The 27,382-nt window shown below is 38.8% G+C and overlaps 1 protein-coding gene across 1 annotated transcript in view; it reads right to left on the minus strand.

Moving 5' to 3' along the window:
• Positions 1-557: 557 nt before the first annotated feature.
• The window catches only part of TRPM3 (transient receptor potential cation channel subfamily M member 3), a 286,612-nt gene continuing 259,787 nt past the window's right edge, over positions 558-27,382 (minus strand). Inside the window, exons 22-26 of the mRNA XM_027791380.2 lie at positions 26,261-26,435; positions 17,293-17,443; positions 16,535-16,734; positions 15,212-15,344; positions 558-7,656 (exon numbers count right to left, since the gene is read on the minus strand). Coding sequence (XP_027647181.2) covers positions 6,207-7,656; positions 15,212-15,344; positions 16,535-16,734; positions 17,293-17,443; positions 26,261-26,435 — 2,109 coding nt within the window. The 3' untranslated portion in view covers positions 558-6,206. The remainder of the gene's footprint in view (positions 7,657-15,211; positions 15,345-16,534; positions 16,735-17,292; positions 17,444-26,260; positions 26,436-27,382) is intronic.

Genomic DNA, 27,382 nt, shown 5'->3' on the forward strand with positions numbered 1-27,382 from the left:
AGACAATGACTTTTTTATTGAGGCAGGTGAGATACCAGTTCAGAGGAGGTCATAGGTATTAGTGGACTACTTAGTGCCCTTTGCTTTTAATGAAACTTCTCTAGCTGCAAGAGCCAGCAACATCACGCATCTGGGGAGACAGCCACACAAAAAAGCATGCTTCTTCAGTCTATGTGGAAGCAATATAGAGGGGCTCTGTAATCAATGCTTGTTTCCCCCTCCTTACTGAAATGGTAGCTACAAAGAAAAGAAACCATTCCCTCCTTTTTAAATAAACACACCGAGAATTATGTCTATCTTGGTTCAAACTCGGGTCTGATATTGGCCAGCATAAGAGACACCTGAATGACAGGTGATCTCAGAGGTGGAAATAACTGACAACATTCAAATAGTCTGTGTGCTAAGTGTGTAAACTCTTTGGTTTCCTTCAATGATGCAAAGTTAGAACTAGAGCAGTGAGAGATCATAGAGAAAAGCAGCTGTCATTGCATCGTTGCTTTATTGCTTTGAAAGCAAATGACCATAAATAAATGCTCTGGTGAGAACAAATGTTTTGAACTACATCTCTTTTTTTATTGCAAAACAATTGTTACAGAAATTTCAGAAAGTTCTACTGTAGTAATTGCCAACTTCTGCTTTTTATTACATATCTAAACACAGTCTAAAAGTGCATTGTGAATCCAGTAGACCTTTGGAAAGGACTGTTTTCCCTAGTGATATACATTTAGACAAATCATACTTGAAAAGCTTCATATTAGTAGGAATTTTTTTAAAATGACATTTTAATCATTTTTCTCCCTTTATAAATGATTGTTACACACTTACAAATGATAGCCCAAATAATAAACGATTAAATAGCTATTAGTATAGTATATTGCAAACACTGTTCCAGACAGCAGTAGCAGCATATAGACTCTCCTCATGTACAACAACTGCAGTGGTGGAAGAATGATGTAACTTCAATACAATTTACTCTTATGCAGGCATAATATTGTATTTCACAGCCAATTCCCATTTCTGTCCCTTCCCTCTCCCTACCAAATACTAAAATAAGCAAGAGTTATCACTTCCCTGCAGCAGAAACAGCAGCAATTTCATAATCAAACATTTTTTCCTAATAGCTTTTTGAAATAAGTACTGAGTGGCTCTACAAGAGATCTGAAAGCATACAGCAAAAATTAAAAGGTCAGAGACTGTTTCACAACCAGTCTGGCTCAATGACTGTCATTAGACTTCCCACTTCATGATGATTTTAGGATAATCTGTGCCATGACTCAAAGTAATATAGCATTAGAAAAGCAGAATAAATCCATCCTCTGACAAAAGTCAGAGTCCATTGAAATCACTGGATTTGCTGCAGATTCGCATCAGCATCAGTAAGACCATAACTGTAGTCAATCTTGGAGATGACAAGCCTGTGTAACTTGTAGTGTTCACCCTGTGATTGTCTATAAAGCAGGAAAACTCTCACTGGGGTGCAGAAATTCAGCCCCTCCACATTCAACAGTACTGCTTTTACGCCAGTGTGTGGCCAGGCCAGTGAATACCGTCTAGTGGAATGAAGGGTTTCATTAGGTAAGCACACCCCCCCAACACTTCTGTTCAGTTTGGACTGTGCTGTCGTTTGAGGTGCATGAGGGAAAATTCATGCTAGAAAGCTTTCAATTTCTTTTGAAGAAGGTGATCTATACCTGGTATCTTTTAACAGAACTGAAAATGTGGCCTTTGTTGAAACAATTGTGCAGATTTGTGCAAAAATGCAAATATATTATTAATTTTAAGCAGGGGAGAGACATCACAATTACTTAAGTATTCCTAGGGAATCCAGAAATGACCAGCTCACATTTTCCCTTCTAGTTTTTATCAGATCCTCTTGAGTATATAACCTGAGCAACATAACAAGACATTTATGCTTGTTTTGAAAATTTGCACCACAAGTTTACAGAGAATTTTGTTTCACTGGCTCACTCTAAGTTAATACCTTTGACAACTTCTGCTCTCAGGACAGACACTTGTTTGCTCTGACTGCAGTCATTGGACTAAGGCTGTGTGCTGCTACCAGCACTTTTTTTGAGCAGTTATGTGTAGTTGCATTTTCCATGCTGACAGTTTCTAAGAAGCAAATCATTTTCTTCTCATACAAAAAATATACCTAACTAAGATATTTATCCCCTGACAAAAGGCTATCCATTCCACAAAAGATACAAATAATTTTTTTTACCAAAAAATCTATAAATGGAAAATGAAAAAAAAAAAAAAAGCAATCTGTGTCTGGAACCCAGAGGGATTTCCTTATGTGTATGAATGGATATTTTGGTTTTTTATTATATTTTCAAATTATCCCCTCACTGCCATTTGTTAACTGGCACTTGTGCTAAGAACAATAATGTAGCACCTTATCTCTTCCAAAAAAAGAGAGAGCCAAATGTCTGAGCACTGCTGTAGGTTCGCATTTTGTGTTGAGTATTTCAATTTCATAAAATACAATTGTCATTTAAAAATAATAATAAAAATCACTTACTTTGCTAAAGATCAAACATAATGGAAATAATGTAAACATCCAAAGCTTGAATTCATTCCTAACTGGATTCATCTTTACAGGCAGGCAATAGCAAAATGTTAAATCTCATAGTAGTCCGAAAGAACTCATGGAACAATGCATGCATTTTCATTGACACAAAAAAAGACTGGACTCTAAGGAAGAGAAACTACTTCAGTCATATCACACGTTATTGTGAAAGAATAATGTGCTATAATCAAATACCTAGGACAAGTGTATATACCCCAACTGTAGAATAGCATCACTTAAACCGGAAACAACAGAATGGGTACTATAGGAAAATATTTATAAAATACTGTACACCGCTTCCTCAGTGGGCCAGCATATGTAAACAAACAGCTAAGTTCAGTTGAGTTTCAAAATATTATTAAAGTTCATTTATCTTTTATTCTTTTGCATAACATGCCAGTTCGTCTTTCACACTATCACAACTCACCTGTCACAGCCCACAGTGGCTCATTAGAGGTTTATACATCAGCTCATAGAGACATTTAAGTGGAGCTACACAGACAATGTGTGAAACATACCAAACTTACACGCTGTGACCAGAAATGCATATTCCATATGTAAGCTAATAATTGGATAGTGGAACTTAATGCTTGATGCAACATGTGCTATTTTATTGAATGTTACAGATTTACAAACAAGACCTTATAATGCGATATTAAAACTGTCCTGTAACGTTCACTAATATTACCACATGTCACAACTATACTGGTTTATATATGGGAGATATGTATATATGTGTGTATATATATATATTTCATAAGCTATCCTTTGATACAGAATATGTTATATGGTACATGCTATAGCTACATGATGATGGATGGTAAGACTTCTACTCTCACTAAGTGGTCATAATATTGGGAGTGGGAAATCTGGCCCCATTGCAAGGAATGGGTTTTTACCATCAAATTCAAAAAGGAGCAGTTTGATGCAATGTGTAAAAACCAGGTGAAGATAAAATAATCTAGCATCCATCATAATATATTCTATAGACATCACATTGTAGAATAAATGGGAAACATTCAGGAAAAGTAGTGTTCTGACATCTTGCAATCACACTTTTAACATCTGAATTTACATTTTATATATAATGGCAAATTTTAAGAGGTAAATAAAGTGTCCTGTTTCATTTTACCTGGAATGTGTGCTCCAGATCAATAAAGTGCTGTATCCTAAACATTTATACAGCTTCTGGGTTTGGCAAATTCCTTTACCCTGACAAGCTAAGCAATGAAATCTACCCTAGAGGAGAGCCCTATGCCTTGAACTAATTCACTAAGCGCTGTTGAGGAATTTCTAATGATCTGAAGTTCCTCTAGAGTAGGCCAGTGATACAGTGAAGGTGGAAAAGTCCATGAACAGTTTTAGCAGACATTCGTAAAAGGAACAAAGAAAACAAAGTGAGAATATCCCCCTCTACTCACCAAGGATAGATAGATTTGGAGAAGCCTTAGGAAAAGGCTGCTAACAAAAGTTGGCACATTTGAAGCAGATTGTTAAACACAAGTTCTTTTGCCTCGGGCATTTTGCTATTGTTCAACAATCAGCCTGTCTCAAGCATGCTTCATAATGCACAGAAAGGTTTCTGACCTTTCTCGGTGTTGCCATGTGACCATAATGCTACACATGGACTGCAAGGCAATTGCATAAACACGGTGTCTTGGTGGAGTTTAGCTCATTGAAAGCCTGATCAAATAGAAGAAAGCAAGGAACACGTTGGTGCAGGAAGTATGAAACACATTGTGCTTAAAGTCTCCATGCTGCATTTCTGTATTTCCTGAACTTTCCAACGTAGTGACTCAGTAACTAAATGTTTTCACCTTCTTTGCCTCTTTTCTTGAGGCTGATGATTATTTTTATGTCTGGATTTGTTGCCTTTCAGACTTAGCTCTCATACAGTGCTCAGAGTCTCCCTGGGTGAGATCCCCATGAGAAAACATCAGCCTGCATTGTCAAAGCTGCCTTAGAGATTTGGAAAATAACTCCCATTTAAATAATGGAAAGTACATACCCCACTTGTATGTGTTCATTTTTAATAACAAAAAGGAGCTGGTTCTACACAGATGTTGGTCATTGTAGAGATGTTTTAGTTTTTAATAGCACTAGCTTCAACTCTTCACAAGCTTAAAAGTTGTGCCTTCAAGGATGTGAAATTTTGATCCAGTTGCAGTTTACGCTTTTCCACCCTTTTCCTATCTTCTGCATACCTTTCCACCTGTGACCACCGTGATATCTTCTCAAGAGAAGTTTGAAACTCTAGCTGATATTGTGGACCCTTGGAATGTGGGTGGGGTCAGAGAAGTTATGCCTTCAACCAAACCCCATAACGGCATTACCGTTTGGATATACTTTCTCTTACTAAAATGCATGTTGTGTGATATGCTGCTGAACGGTGGAAGCCTAGTCACAACTGATGGCTTTTGCTGTTTACAGACACCCGCAATTTCACTTTGGTTCTTTAACTTACCTTAAAAGCATATATACTTTTTAGTGTTTTCCAGTCCTCTGCCAAGAACATTTTCCTTTAAACAACTTCAGTCTGATTGCATTAATCTGGATTCAGACTGCTGGACAGAACTTGTATACTTTGAAATGTTCAAATATGGCCATGTCCACATGAAAAAAAAAAAAAAAAAGGGTGTATATTTTAAGGTGAGGGAATGATGTGAAAAATCGGCAGCTCAAATGGAACAGTAAGAAGTACTTGGTAGCAGCCTGGTAGATAAATCTCCCCAATTTGTCTACATAATTAAATGGAGCAGAGAGAACCCAACAATATTACTGTGCTCTGCTCTGATCACCCTGTTCTTACTGTTCCATTGCATCCTGTGATTTAGTGAGACAACACATTGATGACAAATGTGGTAAAAAAATATACTATTCCGCTTAATTACATTCATCCTGAGCTTGCTCAGCTGTGCTAGAATGCCTGTTTTATACAGGAAATCACCTGATATTTTAACATAAATTCTTCTTCCATTTAAGTTGCAGTACAAAAGGCATTTCATTTCCCTTTCAGCTCTTGAAAATATAAACTTTTTGTGGCACTAGAAGTTGATACAAAAAGAGACAAGTGAAAGTTGTTGTCTTGTTCATCTTTCTTCATTTCCACAAGTGTGAGATGCAAGGGATTTGGGAGACTTTAGGTTTGTTTGCTGCCAGTTCCTACAGAAATAACAAATGCCTTTCATCAGTCAGTACAATGGTGAAACAGATGAAAAAGAAGTTGTGACTGAAGTTTAGAACATCTAATTTGTACATCTCTTTTTGCCAGTTAATTCCTGCAACCTAAAAACTTGAATGATTATCAAAGATCCTACGATGCTTTCTAATAAAAGGCAGATTTCTGAACCTACTCATTTATATCTTGTGACTTCATAAAGGGGGCTTGTTATTCCTGTTGTTTACCGAAGTCTTTGTAAAGCTTTCATCCCTCCCTTTTTCCTTAAGTGCAAATGTCAACTGGGTCAAGATGCAGTAACTCAGTGGGCAATGCTGAGACTGACAATGTGCTCCCTTGACCGGTGGCTAATGCCAACTGGAGTTGACACAGGGTGATGTGAGGTTTTTTATAATTCTGCTAAGAAAAATGGACTGGAGAGCAGATGACCCTTAGACTGCTGGTAAACTTTGTCTAGGCCTAGCTGTGCTTGCTTTCAAAGCTGCGGAAGGCTCCCGTTCTTGACAGTCTCCTCATGGACAGGTTGTCCCCTCTGCTCTCTGGCCTCGAGGACTTACTCCTCTGGAAGGGGTTTCGTAGGCCTGTTGCATTTCGCTGTCTGTCAAGTTTGTCGCTGATAGAGTAGCTCTTCCGTGTGTGCTGTGCATACAACATGTTGGACTCCTCTGCAGAGTAGCTGTTGGCCCTCTCTATTTTTGGAAGTGGGATGCTGTTGGCCAGAGTTCTTGTAGCAGTGCTGTCTTGAGGAGATAAGGGGATCCCCTTCTTGTCTTTGGCCTCAGTATCCTCATGATCAGAGCTTGGGTGGCTTAGTTCAGCTTCTCTCTCTGGGTGGCAGCATCCCAAGTCCTCCACTTTGCCTCCGAGACTTCCAGGGAAACTGGCCCTCTCTGCGATTGCCTGGGGAGCGCTCACACACCTTGTGTCTATGCAGTCCGTAATACTTGTGTACTCTGCTGTTTTGACTGGGATGCCAAGGCTGCTGAAGTAGCTTCGAGATGGAGAGAACATAAAACTGTGAGATTTCACAATTGGCGTTTCCTCCAGAATAAATGGAGTTGTAGCCAGATAACGACTGCTTTTAGATCGTTCTAAAGCATGATACAAAGGAGGATCTGAATCCCAGGGGATTTGGCAATCTGTGATTTGGGAGTAGTCTGAAGAAAATGCTCTTGTTTCTATTCCAGAGGTTTCTTCGTAATCAAGACTCCTGCCAGAAATTTTTTCGCCAGGTGGACTGCTAATGTACGCACTGTTAGCTAAAATGGAAGAGGCTATGTGGGCCTGCAGAGCTGCATCTCCAGTACCAAGAATATTTATGGAGCTGTCAAGAGGCTCTGTGTCAGAATGCATCTCATCCATGGCAGAAACGTAGATGTCTATACAAGATGAAGGCCTTCTGGAGTCTGGGGCAATTGACAAAGTGCTGGTAGGGGCTAAGGGAATCTTTCCTTCTTTTGCTATTGAGTGGGAACTGATAGCCCGATGCAGGCTTGGCGATCTTTCCTTAAAAATGCTTTCAAACTTTTCCAACCCACACTTGTCCTTCATATTTGTTGCATAGAAAGAGTGGCTTCGCATGCGGGGCGTGATCGTAGGAGACGTTGGGGACATGGACTCCTCTCCCGCGGGATCTATGCTCTCTTGAAGCTTGTAAGTGTTCCCTTCCTGACTGTTGAAGCTACTCTGCCTCACAATGTAGGCTGCATCAGTACAGTCGGATGAGGTCCTGGATCGTATCTTGGTTGTCTCACCTCTCTCTATGCCAGTCAGTTTTTCTAAGGCAGTCACCATTCGTCCCATCATGTCTTCCAGCTGAGCAAGCCTGATGTCAACGGTCTGCAGAGAGGCCTTCATGCAATGTTCTCGCTCATTTACTTCTTCCAGTCGCATGGCCATGTTCTCTACCCTTAAAAAAGTGAAGAATGAAACAGGTTAATTTCTACAAAGCAGTGATGTTCAGCTAATAGGTCACCAAAACAAATGGAAACAAATAGGTCTTAAAATTCAAAGCCTGTCTACACCACCTTATCTGCTTCAAAACCCTTACTCAGGGAGGTTCAGCAACCAGGGGTATCTGCTTCGTAACACAGAGGGAGTTTTGGGTGTCCCTTATCCCAAGGACAGGGGTTATTACAGAAATGTTACTATGATTTGCTGCCAAAACTTCTAATTAGGTTGCTATGAATGAATAACTTAGGGCAGATGCCATGTGATGTCCCTAAGATTGCTCCATTACTGTGATTGTGCTTTGGGTAGTCTATGTTAATAGTTTAGGGATTGAAATTATGGATTAGCTACCTATCGTAATATAGAAATAACATTAATATAAATATTAATTATTATAAAGCACATTATAAGATATTTAATATATAACTATTATATGTAATAACAGATCATAGGATATAAATATTAATATAAATATTAATAAAATCAATATAATATAAAGAAAATTAGATTAAAATATTAATAGGTAATTGAATAACTGAATCTAATTTAAACTTCAGTATATCTGTCCTACAGTGTTGATCTGTTTAATTTTAAAATGTTTTCACCTTTAAGGTGAATTGTTTACTAATTTATGCCAGTGACTTTCAACCACTTCAGTTTGCTGTCTTCTAAAACATCTCTACTGAAGGATTTATACGGAGTCTTCTAATTTAACACAATGAAATTGCCTTTAGCATATATGAAATTTCTTCTCATAATTATTTTCTCTGGTTGTAGTCCCTATGGCAGACCAGTGACCTCCATTATCTGCCAAAGAAGAAATACATTTTGTAGTTATCTTTGTCTGATTTTTAAGGTTAGAATTCTGGCTTTCCCCAGTCCTGTAGACACTGAAAAATGAACAGAGAAGCAACAAATACTAAATGGCAGGATTTCCACACTCTTCACAAGTCTCTTACTCTCTGCCTGGCAGTGCAATTCATACAGCTTAACAGGTGTCCTGCTAATGATAGCCAGGATTTCTGATAAGATAAATAGGATCTACTACTAATAGTTGAATTTCCAACAGGATCAGTGACCTGGAACTGGCAACACCATAAACACTCTTACTTGCCCAGAAGAAACCAGATGTTAGCAATGAATGCTTACTGAGCAGCATTAACACCTTGGTAATTAATGCACAAATAGCTGGTGAAAAACTGAGGCCTGGCTGCCTCATGGTGATAAGCAACAGCAACTTGCCTGCACAAGAGAGGAAAAGGAGGAGTATGACACCACTCCCTACAGCACGTCTCACATTCCTGTGAAATACGGGCTTTTCCTGTTGAAGATCATGAAATTTGAAAGCATAAGCACAGCAAATCAAATGTATTGCTGTCATCAGACTTCAACAGATGAATGATCAAGTAATCACTGCTAAGAAATGGACTGGTAGTTTCAAAAAACATCATTCTACTCATCATTTAGGCACCAGTTTACCTCTAGTTCTACCAGCTTCTCCAACAAAACATATTAACGTCATTGCAAGCACAGGGTATAATTCTACAGTGAGAGTGCAGTTTATATGGGAAGCAGTTGAATTTTCTCTCATGGTATTAGTTGTCTGAACTGCTATTTTGTAAGAATAATTATATTTTGAAATATTTATCAGCTAATAATTGAGTACCTTGTTGCACATTCATATTCTGTAACAACTGCTCCAAGATGATGAACAGATATAACAAAACAATTTTAGGGCTGTCAGACATATGGATCAGTCTGACAAACCTGGATTTCTGGATTTTACTTGAGAATGCTCAGATTATGACCAATAAAAAACATTTACCCCAGCAATGGTTACCCAAGAACTAGAATGAATTCGTAATATTCTGTGAAGCTAACTGGACTGTCTTGTTTGTTTGTTTGCTTGTTTGTTTTTTTCTCCCTTTGTTTCCCCCCCCCCCCCCCCTTGCTTTGAGAGATGTACACAAGTGAAATAACTTTTAATACAAATATAGCCAGTTGAATTATTGCACTTAGTTCTATATTTATATCTGGAATATGAATAGAACTGTCCATAGTGAGATAAGTTTTGCATCCTGCATTCACATGAGGGCTGTGCCATGCTACTGAACACAACTGATGCATCCCGAGAAGAATCTAGAGTCACACCTTGCTGGTACACATTCATGTATTTGTCCTGTCTTCTCTTGAACATGAGCTATTAGCTACTGCCAGAGGCAGAGAATGTAAAACTGGTGGTACTGCTGGCCAAGATGAAGAGAGACTTTTGAGTTACATGATCTGTTGGTTGCTATGGAATTAATGTGATTGCATTGACAGTAGTGGGAAATTTATATAGAAACTCCACAAGGTACAGATAGTGCAGTCTGGGTTCAGAAACCAGGGGTAACCAGAGACGTGCACTGGTAACCTAACAGTATGCACATGTATTTACATTGGATGGACCCTGACTATATAATTTTATTCACAAAAATACAGCTTGAGTGATGATGATCTCCAAATCCAAAGATATTAGCTTAATTTAGTCAGCTTTCGTTACATTTTAAAAAAAAATATTGATCTTTTAATTTGTGATATACTTTTATATTAATTTGATGTTCAGTTCTGTAATCTTTCATCACACAGAACAGCACCATGCTCTGGGAGGAATCCTACTAGAAACATGATAAAAATCACATCATCCAAACGCTGTGGATATAAGAGGATATGCTCTGGAGAAATACAGTCATAATCTGGTCCTTAAAATGTTGTACAAAGTGAATTTTTCTGTCTTCCTGTATTGTTGGATGATCTTGCACTCAGTGAATAGACAGCTAGAGATGCATTTTCTTCAGGAATAGTTTTGAGTTAAAGCACTATTTCAAAACAAGAATGCCCAAGTTTTGCTTTGGATTTTCCCCCTGTGTGTATTGGAGGTCATATAAACCTTCTGGCAAATCTTACAGTAGCCATGTATGATGTCTCCATTGCACCTGTGTTTTTCCTTACAGCAAGATTTATCCAGTGCATGAAAAAGCGCCAAGCTATCGTAACAGATGGGAATGAGAATAGAAAAAGAGGAGACTACATGTAAAACGTGCATAAAGGGTGTTCTGCTGAAGCTCGTACATTTCTAATAGTGAAAAAACCATGGACTATCCGAGGACAGTAATTGGGAAAAAAAAAAGGGTCAGAACTGGGAACCTGGCAAACATTTTATATTACCCGTGACAAGCCATTTTAATTATGGTTTGGGAGATGATGGCTTTTGCTGGCATTCATTTTGGTTATATTTATTTTTAACCTTTGCACATCAGTTCATCAACAGTTTAATTGAAGTAATGGTTTAATGGGAGTAAGCCACTCTTTTCAGAAGTAGATCTCTTAATTGAATGCTAGAATGAGGTTCACAAGTCCCTTTGTGGATCAATATCCATTGTTAAGGCACCATTTATACTTCAAGATCCTTTTCAACTGCTGCAAAGACTGTAGACACTTAAAGTCACTTACAGGGCCATCCACCTGGCTTGTTACAGGTAACTGCAGAGTGGTTTTATTTAAATAAAACATAGACAGCAGTTCCCAAGCCTGTAACAGGCTATTGGTACTTTGCCTGACATCTTTTGGTAAAGCATTGCTGATGCAAGCAGCCAGCCAATTTTCACAGGTGTGGTGGTTTCTGCTTGATAAGGGTGTTGGGTTGTCTTGGCTGCATTCCCATCTGGTGCCTAAAACCACTTACTCTTTGTGACCACAGAGAGATGCTTCAACCAGATTACTGCTTTTCAAATACTGTTAGGATGTGACCCTCCTCCCCTTGAAATCAACAAGAGGTTTTGCATTGGGTTTGAAAGAGTCAAGATCTGTCCATATGGAAAAAATGGCTACTGAAAAGGTTGTTTTAGTGGCTTCTTGCCAGATCAAGAGAAATAGTGCAGGTTTTTTTGATCATAAAAGCAAGCCTCTGTGCTGGTCAAAAACCTGAAATTTTCACAGTGATTAGAAAGGAAGGCTCTCCAGGAGAGGTTGTGATTCTTCTGCTGCAATAAAGTGAATTTGTCCAATTTTGCTTTCCTCACAGGTCTCCAGGAGATACACCAAGATTTGCCTAACCTGATAAATGCAGTTACAGCTTTGCACTACTTTGTATTTTTCTGCTTAATCAATCACTTCCTCTGATGTGTATCACTAACCTGATGCTGCTTCCATATGCTTGTGTGAGATCTTGGCTAGTGAGCTACTCCACCAAGTTACTCAGTACTTGGGGTCAGGGAAGGACAAAGATCAAGTGTCATTTCATGCTTTTAATTTCTGAATGTGAAAGGATCCGGTAAAGGAGAGATTCTGTGTGGTGACACCAGATCTGGTCACCTCTGTGGTGTTCCTTGTTACAAGTATGGCGACTGCTGAACCAAGACGGGCCCCACAGGATGCCAGTGAACTATTCCAAGGTGAGTATAAACTGCAGCTTGTTGTAGGTGAGTCAGACAAGATGCTGTGGTCCTGACCCAGCACAGACACTGACTGCTTATTTGAAGTCGTTCATTTACACCCAGGCCGATGTAGCAAGAAACAGGTTCCTTTTGTTTTCCTGAGCTCCAAACCTGCCTCTGGGACCCAGCTAGGCTGAGCCTCAAAGCAAGGCTCTGTTCACAACTCTGATTTCCCTTGAAGTGCTAGTCCCCTACTCCCTTTTCCAGGCATACTGTGCTTTGCATCTGTGGTGTCCAGCTATTCTTTCTCTGTGCAGAATCTGGGGCACTATGATAAATCCTGATGCAAGTACAAGTTGCTCAAGCGAGAGGTAAGCATACCACAGACATGTGGAGGAGAGGGAAGGCAGTGAGCAATCCAGGTCCAAGTGCATGTGTGTCACACAAGGCTTGTCCAGGCCTTCCTTCTCTTTAACCCTAACAGTGTCCTCAGCTTCCTGCAAATGGAAGGTCTTCAGGGGGTACTTCACTCACACCTGCAGGGCTTTCTGGTTCAATTTTACACCATATAAAACCGAGTTAATTGGACAGATATTAACCTGATATCTCATGGCTACAATGTAGGTATAATTTGGTATAGTAGTAGCTTGGTCTACTACTAGGGGCTAATGACTGGACATTGGAAGGGAAGCTGCAGGTTTGCATCTTCTCTGTTTTCTTTGCTTTACATCTTGTTAATTGCACGAAGACATCTCTATATAGAAACTACAAAGTGCAAACCTGGATTTCAAATATTTGAATGTTCCACAGATTAGGAAAAAGAAGTTCGATGTTTTAGATAACACTTCAAAGGATACTTTCCTGGCCATAACTGCAGGCAAAATGACAGACCTGGGCATCCAGTTTCTAAAGTGCATGTTACTTAAGACACTTAGATAGCCCTGATTCCTCAAACATCTTTGAAGTATCCCTCAGATCTTTGAAGTATTTGCACTTACCTTGTATGGCAAAACATTGCAGTTGGTTTGGCAAGAAGAGAGCTCTTAAGAGATGAGAACTGCATTCACCTGAGATTTCATTGCTGCAAGTCCTAGTAGTGTGCTTGGCTCTGGGAGCAGCCTCTGTACCTCATGGGTCACTACCTGGGTCTCCCTTACAGAACTAGGGCATGCTGGTTTTCACATTACACTGTTGGCTAAGGTAAATGGATTTGTAAAGAACTATTTCTCTGTGGGGCTTATGTGCTTGTCTTCACTTAGGATTCATAATCATGAACTTTCTTCTGGAACGAGGTGCTTTAAGCCATCCATTTAAAGAGATAAGGGCTCTTTTCCTATAAAAAAGGGCCAGCACAGAGTGCAAATGCAGACTGTTACGTATTAATTTTCAAGGATTTACAGCACTTGCCTAATGTAGGGTAGTCCCAGCTGGATTACTTCTTAGTTACAGAGGTCTGAAACATGCTTTTCTTGACCACCAAAAGGAAACCTATGCCCAAACAGAGATTTGAACCTGCATCTACGATTTTCAGGTTTGTTCTCTGACCACTGGACTATCAGAACACAAGAAAAAAGGGCATGCAGTTGGACCACAGACCAATTCATCCCACTGTCTCTGTTTGAAGCATATGTAATTCTTCCTCCCTTATATTTACCAGTCTCTAAACATTTTTTGCTCAGGAACTTTATCAGCTCAAGATGATCTCTGTATTACAGGATTTCTCTCCCATAAGCTTGTCTAGTCTTTATTTGAATCCCTGTAGACTTCTAGCTAACATCATCAGCTTCTTTTAGAACTCATCAAGTTTCAAGAATTTTCTCTGTTCCACTGCTTAATGAAAAAAAATCATCTATTTTTGTTGATTTTGAACCTGGGCTCTGGCTAGGTTAATCTCTTGCTCCCCTGTATCTTTTTCTGGGAGGGACAGCAAATGATTGATTTCTACTCACCCTCTTCTTTCACTCATAATTATGTAGAACTCTGTCATCTCATTCCCCATTTATCTCTTCCAGACCAAGTACAGCTGGATTACTTGGCCATTCTTTACAAGGAAGCCATCCCATGCCTTACCATATTTCCCCTCTAATATTCTTTTCTAAAATATGCATTTTAGGAGTGCTGTTTTCAGTAATGTAGATGACTAAAGAATATTGTATCTGCTAATCCTGCTCTGGGATAGATTAATTTCAAAACCAAAGTAAAAACACGTTTCCTTGCCTACAGAAAACATATTTGAGGCATAGCTGCTTCAGGGCCAGTGCTACAAGATTAGGTATAAGGAGAACAGTGTAATCAATTACAATGACAAGTCACCTGACCTCTGTTACTCAAGTTAAAGTGGAGTATTCAGGGACTGGACTATTCAGTGGTTCATAAGCTTTATGAATATCTGACAGGATATTGACCTAAAATTTTTTATGGTAACAGTTCTATGAATCAAACAACAAACTCTGTCCTTAAAATTTAACTCTGTTACTCAGCTGCTGTATGATGAAAGCATATAAGCACCACGACAGATGAAGAGACATGAATTTTTAGGACCGATGAATTTGAAGACTGGCAGCTTCCACTAAATTAATGTATTACCTTTGTCCTCTGTGCATTTCACTGCTGTAGGTGAAATGTCTAGTTACTTTTAAATTAATGTCAAGATCCCTGTTCGCTATGAAACTAGCTTACCTAGCAAGGCTATTCTGAAACAAGGCTAGCTCTTTATCTGAATGACTAGCAGGTCAGTGCTAAAGCCATAGTATTCACTGAGAAACTCTCATTGACTCTCCCATTGTGTTCTAAACACTTGCTCCCTGAAGTTCTGCTTTAAGAACTGAAATGCAAGAATGATTTGTGTTTCTCACTACATCAGTTGTGTTCTAAAGCAACTGGTTAAAGGATTCATGTTTTCCAAACTTTGAGGAACATTTGCTTTAGGAAAAAAAAAAAAAGAAATTCACTACTTTTTATCACTCCACTTTTTAGTTAAGACTTATTAAAAAATACCTTAAATGATTCTCTTTTCAAGAAAAAGAAAGGAAGGATGAGAATGGCAGCAGAAACATATTTCCAGATCGATTTATGAAAGAACAAACAAAAAAAATGCACCTTTCTGAAGTGACACGAATTCTTTCATCATTGGAGGAATTGAATCTGTCATCCTTTTCTCTAAAATATTCTTCTATGCACTGCTCTTCAAAATCATGGACTTTTTTCAGTTCATCCTCAGTTATGAAAAGTTCTGTGGAAACAATGGAAAAATGTGAATCTGGCAAAAAATTAACATGTGACATTAACTACATTCTTCCTATTTGGAATTCATGGACTAAACTTTCAAAACCAGGCTTCAAATTTATCTGGCATTTTGGTATGAAAGCAGATAGATGCAGCTAATTACCAGATTAGTGGCTTCAATTATATATATTATTCTGGATACAGAAACACTTAAGCAGGCAAATGCTGAGCAAACATGAATGTGTTTTGAATGCATGAGATCTAAACACAGCTGCTGTCAGGTCCTGAAGCCAAAGACCACCTGCAACCTCATACAAAAATAATCAAATTAGCAGACTTCTAGGAAAGGTGTCTGGGAGTACTGAGGGTCTATTTGACATGGCAAGAGCTGGTATCTGGAGGCCACAGCAAAGTCTGTGGCAGTCAGTGTGAGTGAGTGGGAGGGGAGCGACATGGTTGCACTTGCATCTCCAGTGCCACCACATGGCTCCAGCTCCTTCCTCATAGAGAAGTGGGCTGTGGCATGGGACAATGTTGGGAAAAGATGCACATTTCTTAGCTCCCTGCCTCTGGCATATATACTGGGGGAGGTGGAGATCTACTTTGAAGAACTGATAAGAGAAGAGGAGACAAAGTGTTATCAAAATAATCTGACAGGTTTTCCATCATGCTTATGGGAGTTCATATTAAAGTGTTTGGACAAACTACTCCCCCAGTTCGAGTCAGTGTCAAGGAGAGAACATGTGTCTAAAAAATAATTACTTCTCACCATCTCTCAGTTTATCTAGGCAAAAAGTGTGTTGGGGGTAAGTATGTGCTGTTTGCTCAAAAAGCAGGAATGCTATTCCTGTATTTTCAGAAATAAAACTTAGATCTGGAAGTGTGATGGACTATAAGAAGAATTCCAGCAATAACAGACCTCTGACAACAGTAAAACAATTGCCTTTGCTTTGAAGGAACAAAGGGGGGAACAACCCCTCAGAATCCCAGAAAACCATAGCCCCATTAATGCTCTGAGGAGAGCTAAGAGTTTGGCAGTGCAGGTAGAACTAACTGATTCAGGTAAGATTTTTGCAGTGAAAAGCAGTTCTCTGCTGGAAATGTCATCAAGGCGCTGGACGTAGCCTTCATTCGTGTCAAACGCTAGATATTACCAAGGGCATTGGAAAGTCCCACTCTAAATTGTCTAAGGCTTACTTAATCCATAGTCTCTCTCATCTGGGTCACTTTCATGCTTCCGCCATCTGCAGCAGAGGTGTTGGAATATCATAGTCATATGGCTGAAAATGATCAGAGGCGGTGGGAGAACAGGTCTCTCATGAAATGTCATGATTAGTTGATATCTTTGAAACTTCCAGACTTGGTTGGATATGGATTTGACTTCAAAAAATGTATTGCTAGAAGGCAAGAAGAGGAAAATAACAGCAGATTAAAATGGTTTTGGGTACTTTGCTGAAGATGATGTGACAGCACCTTAACTGGACACATTTCACTAACAGCGGCAAATATTTCCTTGTTGCAAAAAGAGGAAGAAGAACAAAAGGAATGAGTAAGTTTGTGCTTCAGCAAAGCACATTGGCAATCAGCCATTTCAAAGTATCTTACTACTGTGTTTGTCTGCTCTGTACGACCGCTGAGTCTTACAACAACCCAGTGAGACAGGAAAGTATTTTTATTCTTGTTTTCCATATTGAAAGTGACTGATGCCATAACTGAACTTCAAATTTTTTGGCTTCTTTGCCCTGATTCAGATCGGGTCTCTGTCCTTGCAAATGAGACCATGTGAAGAACTTGGCATCTCCCTCATTCCCTGGAGACAAGCTACTGCCTCTTTCCCTCTCACCCTCGCATCCTCTGAAAACGGGTCACAGGCAAAGTCTTCATTTTAGCAGCCTTCTTGGCTGTGAATAATGTCTATCCCCTGCCCCATCCATACTTCGCAATGTCTCACTCACTTGAAAACAGCAATGAGGAGGTTCACCAAAAGGATGTTTGCAACCAAGAGGTAACAGGCCATGATGGCAGGAACGATCCATGCTCCTGTCTTGCAGGGAGGTAGCTGGATTATTTTGCCGTCTTCTCTGGTTTCGTTTTGACCACAAGGAGCTGGGAATAGAAATGAAAAAAAAAAAAAAAAAAAAAAAGTGCAAAATGGGAACGAATCTTGTTTTTTCAGTGGTTTTTTAAAGACATATTTATATATTTATAAAAGCCCGCTTGCCAAAGCAGTATCTTCCAAGTAACAGTAGCATTGATGCTCCCCTCAAGAAGTTTGCACTTGCTATCACAGATTTTTACAAGCTGCAGTTCTTGTTATTTTGAGTTATTTGACATGAATATCAAGATATTTCCCTCAGAAATTGCAGAAGACATGCCTGGTGTGAGTAAGCTGCCTGGTTGCATACAACTAAAATATCGTGGTATTCTGGTAGTAATTAGTGGCTGTGCAAATAAAATGATCAAAATGTTTAATCCTGCAAAAAAGCTCATGTGTTTTATTTTTAATGGTAAAAGCTTGGTCTTTTTTGATTGGTGGAGAGGGATGTGATAAATAAGGAAAAAGAATTACATGAAAGTAAATTAAAGAGGAGACATTTATTGCTGTTCACTGCACTGCCCTGACCCGTGCTGGGACATATTCATAATGGCACTCTGCTATTAAGGACTTTTGACTGCATGCCTAGAAACATCAGGGGAGTTATCAAGTCTTTGCTGTACCAGGTAAAGGGACAGGTGGGCAGCAGAGTTGCCACCTGTTTCTTTCCTGAATGCTTTGGAGCCAAAATGTTCTCAGTATCAATGTTGTAGAACTGAAGCAAGGGGAGAGAAAACATTGTGAAATTATTTTCATTGCTCATTTTTTAACATGCTTTCATGTGGTGTGGTGGGTGACCTGCATTTGCAAGTGTGGGTTCAGTTTATGTCTTCCTAGCCTCAGCCCTAGCAGTCCTAAGGACCACTGCAATCAGCTCTTCAGGAAAATAATTGAAGCAGCAGCCTACATATACAAACCACCTTAGTAAATTTTGTGCAGCACTACAGCTAGCTTCCCCTCGCCCCTATCAAAAAGAAGTTTAAGTGAGGAATTTTCAGAGGGCTCAGCACTGGCTCAGTTCTTTCTAATATCAGTAAGAGTTTCCCACCGACTTCATATTCAACAAAGTTTGCCACTGTCGTATGTTTTGGAAAATCTCACCCTATAACAAGTCCGTGATTTCCAATACGAACTATAACTTCTCACAAAGGTCTTTCTGAACTTGGTTCACAGAGCATGGGATTCAGCCATGGGTGTCTGCACTGGCAATCAAATATTAAATGTGATTTGGGTACTTAGTTTTGGGCACTACATATAGCTGTTAGGTTATTACCTGTAGAAATATTATAGTTGTATGGGACAGAAGAATACATGATACATCAGCTTCAAACAAGAACTCTCCGAAAATATTCAACTCATGAAAAAAGAAATGGCAAAGCCAAATAGAAGAAATACTACTTTCACAAGCAGCTCTGTCATGTCTGGACCCATGGTGTCACTAGTCCTTCCTACTTACAAAAATACATTTCATTACTGGAACAGGCTGAGAATAAGCAGCTCTTTCTCAGAAAGCATCACCTTGCAGATCATTTAAGTTAGTGCTGACTTTATGCTTCCCGCACAGCTCCAAGCAGTGGTTTCATTTAGACATTCAAAATGCCATCTGTGAATTGTTATGAGTGTGGGACTATGTGCACTCAGCCTTCACCCAGCAGAAACTGGGACATTCAATACTTCTTGGTATCAGCACTCAATGTGAGACTTAACATTTCTGTTTGTGTGGAAACATCAACTTGCTCACATGTTGATTCAGAGCTGCAAAGTCCAATACAATACGGTACTGAAACACATCATGATTTCATCAGTAACAGAACAATTACTGTATCAGATGATGAAACCTGTTGACCTTTTTTATGTTGAAGAACAGAAGAAATAACGAGCAATGAGAGAAGTTGGTGAAAAATATATTTTAAACCTTAGATCAATGAGATCAAAAACTCAGCTCAAAGTCTGGTTAAATTCCATTTTTTCTATTTAAAAAAAAAAATCTAAAAAAAATCAGTTTTGACAACTACCAAGACAAAAATGATTTCTCCAGCTGTAATTGCCTACAAGAGATTATTTAGAATAACATTAATACATCTGTGTCAGTTTATGGCCACACAGTCATGGCCAAATTAGACTTCCTAGAAATAAAAGTTCCCATAGTCTATTCTGTATATGTATAGATATTTGGTTTGTCCTGCAGGTTTGCAGAAGTTTATCCCTTTTGCACATTCTGTTGTGGGAACAGTTTTAAATAAGAAGAGTACTAATCCTGTGCCTTACTTTATATAATCCACTACTTATTCTTCACATCTTCAGCTGCATGAGAAAATGTATGATGTGTGTGCAAAATGCAGAAGTCTGTGTATCACTCACATCACTGAACATCTTCCATCTTTAAACTATAACATTAATTTTAAAGGATTTTCCCCCCACAATTAAATAAACTATTTCTTTGAAATAATTACTCCCAGGACAGAAACATAAATTTGTCTCTGTGAAAAAGGACAGAGGACTCAGGCAGGAGGCTGCAAGTAGCAATGATATTCTTTTTAGGTAATTAAGATACTTGTTCACATTTAAGAACTTAGAATTCTGTTTGTAAGGTGTGAGAAGACTTTGTTACACAGCATGTTTGTCTCTCCCATTCGAGTATGCTGAGTCCCAGGCACGTCTTACCTCCCTGCTACGGCAAGCTGGGGTAGTTCGCTTCCCCCACATCTGCATGTACGCCTGCACAGGCACCAACATGACGGCCAGATGTGGATCTCAGAATTCAGACTACAACACCGGCATTACATCAGTGGGTTTGCTAATGAGCAAACAGGGCACTGCACATGTATGATCTGTCAATCGGTACAAGTTCTATTATCCACCCCTGCGGTGCTTTCCCTTGAGCTTCACTCCCGACCAGGGCTCCACTGCATTGGGTCTCCATTTGATCGGCGTTGGTGTCCCCAGGCTCCCACTGTGGTAATGCTGAGCTTTCCATAACGCCAAAGCTTTCACTTGCTGAGTGCTGTGCCTTGTCCCTGAGGGATCCACACCTGCCTTTCATGTGTAACATGGTTTGACCATTTTAATTACGTTCGGAGAAATGCAGTAATTTTTGTAGTATGGGTGTAAAAGGTACTGTGATAATAAACATTTTTAAAGCACTATTTTAACATGTATGAAAACATACTCCTCTTTTTACATTACAGCCTTGCTTTAACAAAAAAATACAGAGTACTTAGTTCTAGTGAAATGTTTTGCTGAAGCAAATTCTGTTAGTATAACTAGATGCCTATTTCAGGTAATTGAAAAACCCAATCAGTCTGATACGTGCAGGCCATTGGATGAAGGTTGGACATTATGTCCTAAACTCAGGCTTTAGAAAATAATAAATGGCTGGAGTTTTAATTTCAATTATGTGCATTAACTTCACTCAGCTTTCAAATATTGCATCCTGACATTTGTGGATGTATGTATGTTTTGTATCTCTTGTTTCCTCTTTCACAATCTCCTCCTATGTTTATTTTTCCTTCCTGGCTCTCGTTTACAGTTTCCTGTATGTGCCTTTCCTGCTACATACCTAACCCTTCCTCTTTCCTGGCCAGAAAGAGTTGCAAAGCAAACAGCAGTAACCCATGCCTCTGTGTGTTTCAGGCCAAAAGCAGCATCAGATCTCGGAAAGAGTATGTTACCCTGCTGTTACTGTCATGACATGAGCTCTGCTCATTTTCACTGTGTATTGCATGGAGGGTTTGGAAAACAACACTTGCAAATTTCTGTGTCACAAGTTTTCTCCCAGCTGCACCCTTCCAAAGTAGTTTTCAGAAATAATGGAGAGAGGAAAGTGCACAACTGAACAGCTTTGTTGCCAAATTGCTTTTTACCTTTGATGAAAAATGCCTATATAAAAATGGACACCACTTTAACAGTAAAAGTTGATTAGTTTGAAATCACAAGAAACTACAGAATGGTTTCATATGATCACAATTCTAAGGACAAGGAAACCAATAACTGTGTATTAATAACTAACAAACCAACCCATCTTTTTTTTTTTTTTTTTTTTAATTCAAGTCTGGACATTTCAAATGCACTTTCATCACCCTGTTTATGAGTATATAGGCATCTTCCAATTTTGCTCTGCACTGAACCTAAAGGATGTGAAAGCATTTTATATTTTTTTCATCAAACGTCTAAGTAACCTTACCATCTTGAAAAAAGGCTAAGCAAGCTGCCTAGGGCTGTCTACTTCTTCATTGAACTCTGGGAACTCTTAAATCTCATTGCCCTGCTCATCAGCAGCAATATCCAGGGTACTAAACAGTGTCTCGTTACTTCAAAAATGTTGCTTTAACTACAACATTGTGACCTTACACGTTGCTTCTTGCCCTCAGCCACATTAAAAATGACTTTGAGGTGTCTCTCCAATCTACTGGTATTTTAACCACAATTTATAGTAGATCACTGCATTTTTCTTATTCTCTCTAGTGCTTTCTTCCTCATCCACCCCCCAAGTTAAAAATATCCAACAAAATGGAACCCAAAATATAACCCCAGATGAGTGCTAGAAAGGGGAATGCAGCTCAGCCCAGAGAGACTTTCAAAATGGTGTGTAGGCTGTGCACAGATTTTATCCTCTGCCCTTGTCTAACTGCTACAAATACTGCCTGTTCTGCAGTGCTGCAATACAGTTGCAAAACAAAAAAGGCAAAAAAAAAAAAAAAAAAGAGGGGTGGGTGGGGAAGCATAGGTATGTTTTATTCTGTTGTGTACAAAGTTGCTCTGTTTGTTCTAATTCCAGAATGATCCATGCAAATGACAGCCCTTACAGAAAGCTCCTATGGAGACATGAAAAGCCTGAAACCTCTAAAATCATATAGAATTTAGTATAAAAATTTAATTTTTACTAAGAAACCTTCAAGAATTAAAAAGATTAAATAAATCTAACAGACTTAAGAAATTTTAAAAATGTCTTTTGTAGTAATTATACTTTTTCCTTAAGTTCATTGGATAGTTAAAATGTGTATAATGTCTATCTTCTGAAACAACTGCATTTGGTTACTTGGCATTCCCCCAATGCAAGTGAAAGAGAAGGAGACCCCCATCTTTTTCTCCTAAACTATGTAGGTTTTTCCAGTAAGGGAGTAGGCAAAGGGAACAAACACAGTTCAGACTGATCTTCAGATTCCAGATGGGACTTGAAATATTATCAGCTGGAAAGAAAATCCAGATGCAAATCTGACATGTGAGACACCAGGCAAATATGAAAAACAGCCCAAACCAAAAAACCCAAATTGGTGCTGGCTAACAGCACTCTCAGTTGCTTTGCCATTTGAATGTAGGAAAATGTGAGGTCTGCTGCTGATTTGCTACAGGTGACTGCCATTTCTCAGGTTACCATTTAGGTTATCTGTCTACATTTTTTACCAGACAAACTCACTCCCTGAATAATCCTTTCCACTTCAGTATTTCTTAAATAATCCCATAGTATCCATAGTATTCTAGAGGGGCAGATAGCTTACTAAGGTGAAAACAAATTTCTTTGCATGTGACAACTGTGTTGTGAATTTTTTGGCTAAAATTTCCAGCAATAGTGCCAAAGTAAGTGAGGTGAACCAAGGGAGAGATTTTACAGTGCTTGTGGATTTCCTTCCTGACAGGCATTCACTATAACAGCTAAGCGGCTGACTGCTTCCCCATGGATCCCATCGAGCAGCACAAGGCTCAGCTGGATTAGGAAAGGCAGCCTAAAAGTGAGGCAGTTGTGTATACCATCACCACTTCCCTGGCCTAGAACCCCTTTCTCCCCCAGCTAATGTGGCTGTGATGAACCATCAGTCTGAGAGGAATGAACTTTGAGACTGGTTTTGCTCTTTTTTTGAATTTACCTGAAAACCTGAGCACAATTCTAAAAGATTTATTTTGCCTCCCCCTGCCCACCCTTTACAATTGATTGATAGTCAGGAATTTGTAGGAATGTAGTACTTATGTACATTGCTGATAATAAACACCACCACTGAATAGTGTACACATACTCCCAGAAGTGAGGATATAATTCTGTCCTCACTTTTGAGTTGAAGATGAGATTACATGCCAACAGGACACTAACGCATAATCCAGTTAACATATGTATTTTAAAAATTAAATGAATACAGAAATTATGGGTAAAAGATGTAAATGTATATGACGTGCAGTATTTTAGAATGAGGCATTTAGCTAGTGTTTTAATAGTGCAGTGTGTTGAGATAAAAATCAGAGTAGACCCAGCTGAGATGGATCCAGACAAGGTGTCTGGTCAGCCTTAACGGCATGCTTCACAAATCAACAGAAAATGAAAAAGAAAAAAAAAAGAAAAGTAAGTTAGAAATTTTAGAGTAGCATACTTTTTTGTACATTTCTCAGACACTAGGTTAATCTCCAGGAGTGTGGCTCAAATGTACATGCACTTCCCAGATGAGCACTTTTGCTGAATCCCAAACTTAGGAATAATGTAGCAATATTAAACAACAACATATAAAGAAAACCACAAAGAAACCCTTTTGGTTTGCTAAAATAATAGTAATTAAAAAATTCTGCTCCAAGCTATAAGTTCAATTGCAGTTTAGATGTAGCATAACAATTTTAGAACATGTTTATCTTATTTGAGAAAGTACAAACCCTGTAGTACTCTAACATGAATACAGTGGCTGATTTAGCTTAGAACGACTTGGAAAATACATGTAACAAAAAATTTAAAAATAGTGAAAAAATGTAAGTATAGTCGTAAAACCTTTTGAGTGCCAATCAGGTCACTTTGATTGTACAACAACATCACCAACCATTTGCTCATGCTCCCAGTCTATTGCAGAGGTAACACTTTCACACAACTGAGCCTCAGACAGACATGACATGTTGCACATATTTTGTGCTGAAAGAGTGGCAGATTCTAATTCCCTGCATCGTCTGTCTCTTAGGAAGGAGGAACTAGGTGCTGCTTTTCATTTTGGCATCACCACTTTTGCCACAGCTCCTAGTTTCCTTGATACAGAACAACAACATGTCTACACTTACAGCTGGAGCTGAAACCATCAGGAATTTTGCTTTCCCTAAGCCTCAGAACGCTGCATCTGTTTGCAAGGTTTAAATGCTGGGCATCTGAATAACACACAAGACTATCCCTAAATCCTTGTGCAAGGGTATGGAGCCTGCCACCCTCTTTTCATACTTAAAACCGATGCTTTATTCAAAGCCACTTTATTTTTTCAGGTTTTGGGGTTCTAAACTATAATCAGCACTTCATTAAAAAAAACCAAACAACAAAACTTTTTGTTCAGTCAATTGCCATACTTGTTGCACTATGGTAGTTACTTAGTACAGTATCAATAAATGGCCACTTGTAGAGGGACAGACAGAATTCTGCTTGTGGAAGGAAGTCATAGTTTTATGAGATAAACCTCTATTATGCTTTTGGAGCAGGATGAAGTTTCATACCCCCAGTTATCATGCCTTTGAAATGCAATGAATTTTTAAAAAGAAAATAAAAGGAAAAGGAATAAAAATGAGGGAATTGGGTAAACTCAGTGAGAAGCTTTGTGATTTTAAGTGCTTGTTTACTTCCTTGCATGCCATGCTGCCTCTGAAAACAAAGTGTAAACATAAAAAGAAGTAAGCATAAAAAAGAGGTTTCATCTGTATCCACAGTAATGATTCTGTGCTAACCAGGAAGAAGAAATGAACATGGAACTTCTGAAATATTTGACATCAGACATGTATATGTCTGTCCACCTGTTAAGTTGGGGGGATTATTGATGATACAGGTATGTTTATTACCTTAACTAGCTCAGGAAAAATCAACACTTTTCTTTCATTCAAACTTGGTCAATATTGAATAAACACAAGACAAATTATGAAAACACTACCCTTTCCTAAGGTAGTACATATGATAAAAAGGATATCCTAAACAGCTTTAACGGATGCCATCTGCCCCTGGAAAAGATACTTCTAAATGCTGCCAAGGTTTACACATATTTAAGTAGGACTGATGAACATCTGTTGCATGTCAGTGTTTGCTAAAGGTATATTGTTTGTGAATCCTTGTTCATCAACCGCATCATTTCTCATGACAACCCCTCTCCTTTGGCATGACGCACTGGGTGTAACCAGGAGGTTTAGTTTAAATTGAAAACTGGCATTTTCCTGATCACCAGCAAAATGCATCCTGAGTAGATAGTATATAAAATACTGGCTTTCATTCTGATTGCACTGACGTGAGCAGTCTTGTCTTCCAATAAATAAATAAACCAAAAATCTAATAACAGATTTACTGGTCCCAAAGAATTGCATCACATGGTTTAGCATAAAGGTGGTGGCAGTGAGTAGGTAACTGAGAAAAACCACACTGGATTAGATCCTAATGAGGTGCAGGAGGTGAAGGTCTAACCCAGTATTATTAGACTGGATGCTCAGTATGAAGTTAGGTATAAAGCATTTAGGTCTGAAATCAAACCAATGGATGAGAAAAAAAGAAGTGACTCTTTATGTCCCAAGTATACCAACGAACTTGTGGTGGACACCTGGGAGGGTATCCCTGTCACCAAACTGGTAAAAAGGAACCATTTAAAATGTTCTTTATCTGCAAGATAATTTAGCATTACAGATTTCTGTTTAAATAATTGTGAAGTGATGCCAGAAGCATGTTCTGAAACTGACACCCCAATATTAGATGAAAAAATACTTTTGTGACCATTCATTATGATGAAGAAGTTCCTCTATCCTGAGCCATTTATTGAGCACAGACACATGATCTAATAGGACATCATCTGATCAAAATTGGATACCTGACTTTGGAGTATGAGAATCATAAACTTGCTTACGGTCTATCTGGTCTGCAAACACTTCCCCATAGATCATCCAATAAGGCATGTAAAAAATGTTTTTCGCCAGCTTCCATGAAGGCTCCTCATTGGGGAAGAGAATAGCCTGTCTTGCAACACCAAAGCTCATCAGAACCACCAACATGATGATGACGAAGTACATCATGTCTATCATCTGAATGTAATGACAGGAAAAGAGAGAGAGAGAGAAGGGAAAAGAATTATCGAGGAACTTATTTATCCATATTCTTATCATTATATGCTGCAAAAAAGTGTGTAAAAATTAGAATTTTCAAAAACAGATTTTGAAAACCTCTTCTTAGTTTTACACATAACAAACTTAATTTTCAAAGCAGTGAGGCAGTATTATTGTGTCCTTGGTTTTACCCAGTGTTGCTTTTAGGAACAATTTAAATGTTATGAATAGGCTTGAAAATACAAGATACCATTTAGTCACACCTGTTGCCTGAACAGGAATATAAGTTCACTGGAATCAGCAGTCTGGTCTAGGGAAGGATCAGGAAATGATTTATTGTTCATATGCACCTAGTGGCAACTTTACCAAAACAAAAAGGCTGACATGGATTATTTTATTCACTGGTAGTCACTGTCTTTGAGTAAAGGAAGCAAGCGACATCTAACATAAGGAGTAATGGGTGGCAGAATAGGCTGTTACTGCAATGTAAGGGACAACATGGTGGCAATCAGTGAGAAAGGAAAGCTGTGATACTGACTGGACTAGAAATCAGCTTGGTGGGGGAGTTTGACAAAGGCCATATTAAAAAAAAAATATGCAGATAACAGACACTAAACCATATTCTTTTTTATTGTTGAAGGCTTCATTAGCATATGCTCAAGTTTAATTCCTGAAAAACTGGGACAGCAATCCTGGGAGGTGCAGAACAGAGGCTGAAGATTAGAAGAGGAGCTGTGCTAGAAAAGACCTTCCAGTGAGCAGAGTAATGGGCACTAAGCAGGTACAGCAGAGATGCTTTATAACACAAAATGAATGAGAAAAAAATGGGAGTCCCGTAAGGTCCCTGGTAAGATTCCTCTAAAATCTTTAGTTAGAGGCTGACTTACAGGTCTTCAGTTACAAGGTTTGTAAAAACAGAGCTGTTT

This window comes from Falco peregrinus, chromosome Z (assembly GCF_023634155.1).
Source record: "Falco peregrinus isolate bFalPer1 chromosome Z, bFalPer1.pri, whole genome shotgun sequence".
Taxonomy (NCBI): domain Eukaryota; kingdom Metazoa; phylum Chordata; class Aves; order Falconiformes; family Falconidae; genus Falco; species Falco peregrinus.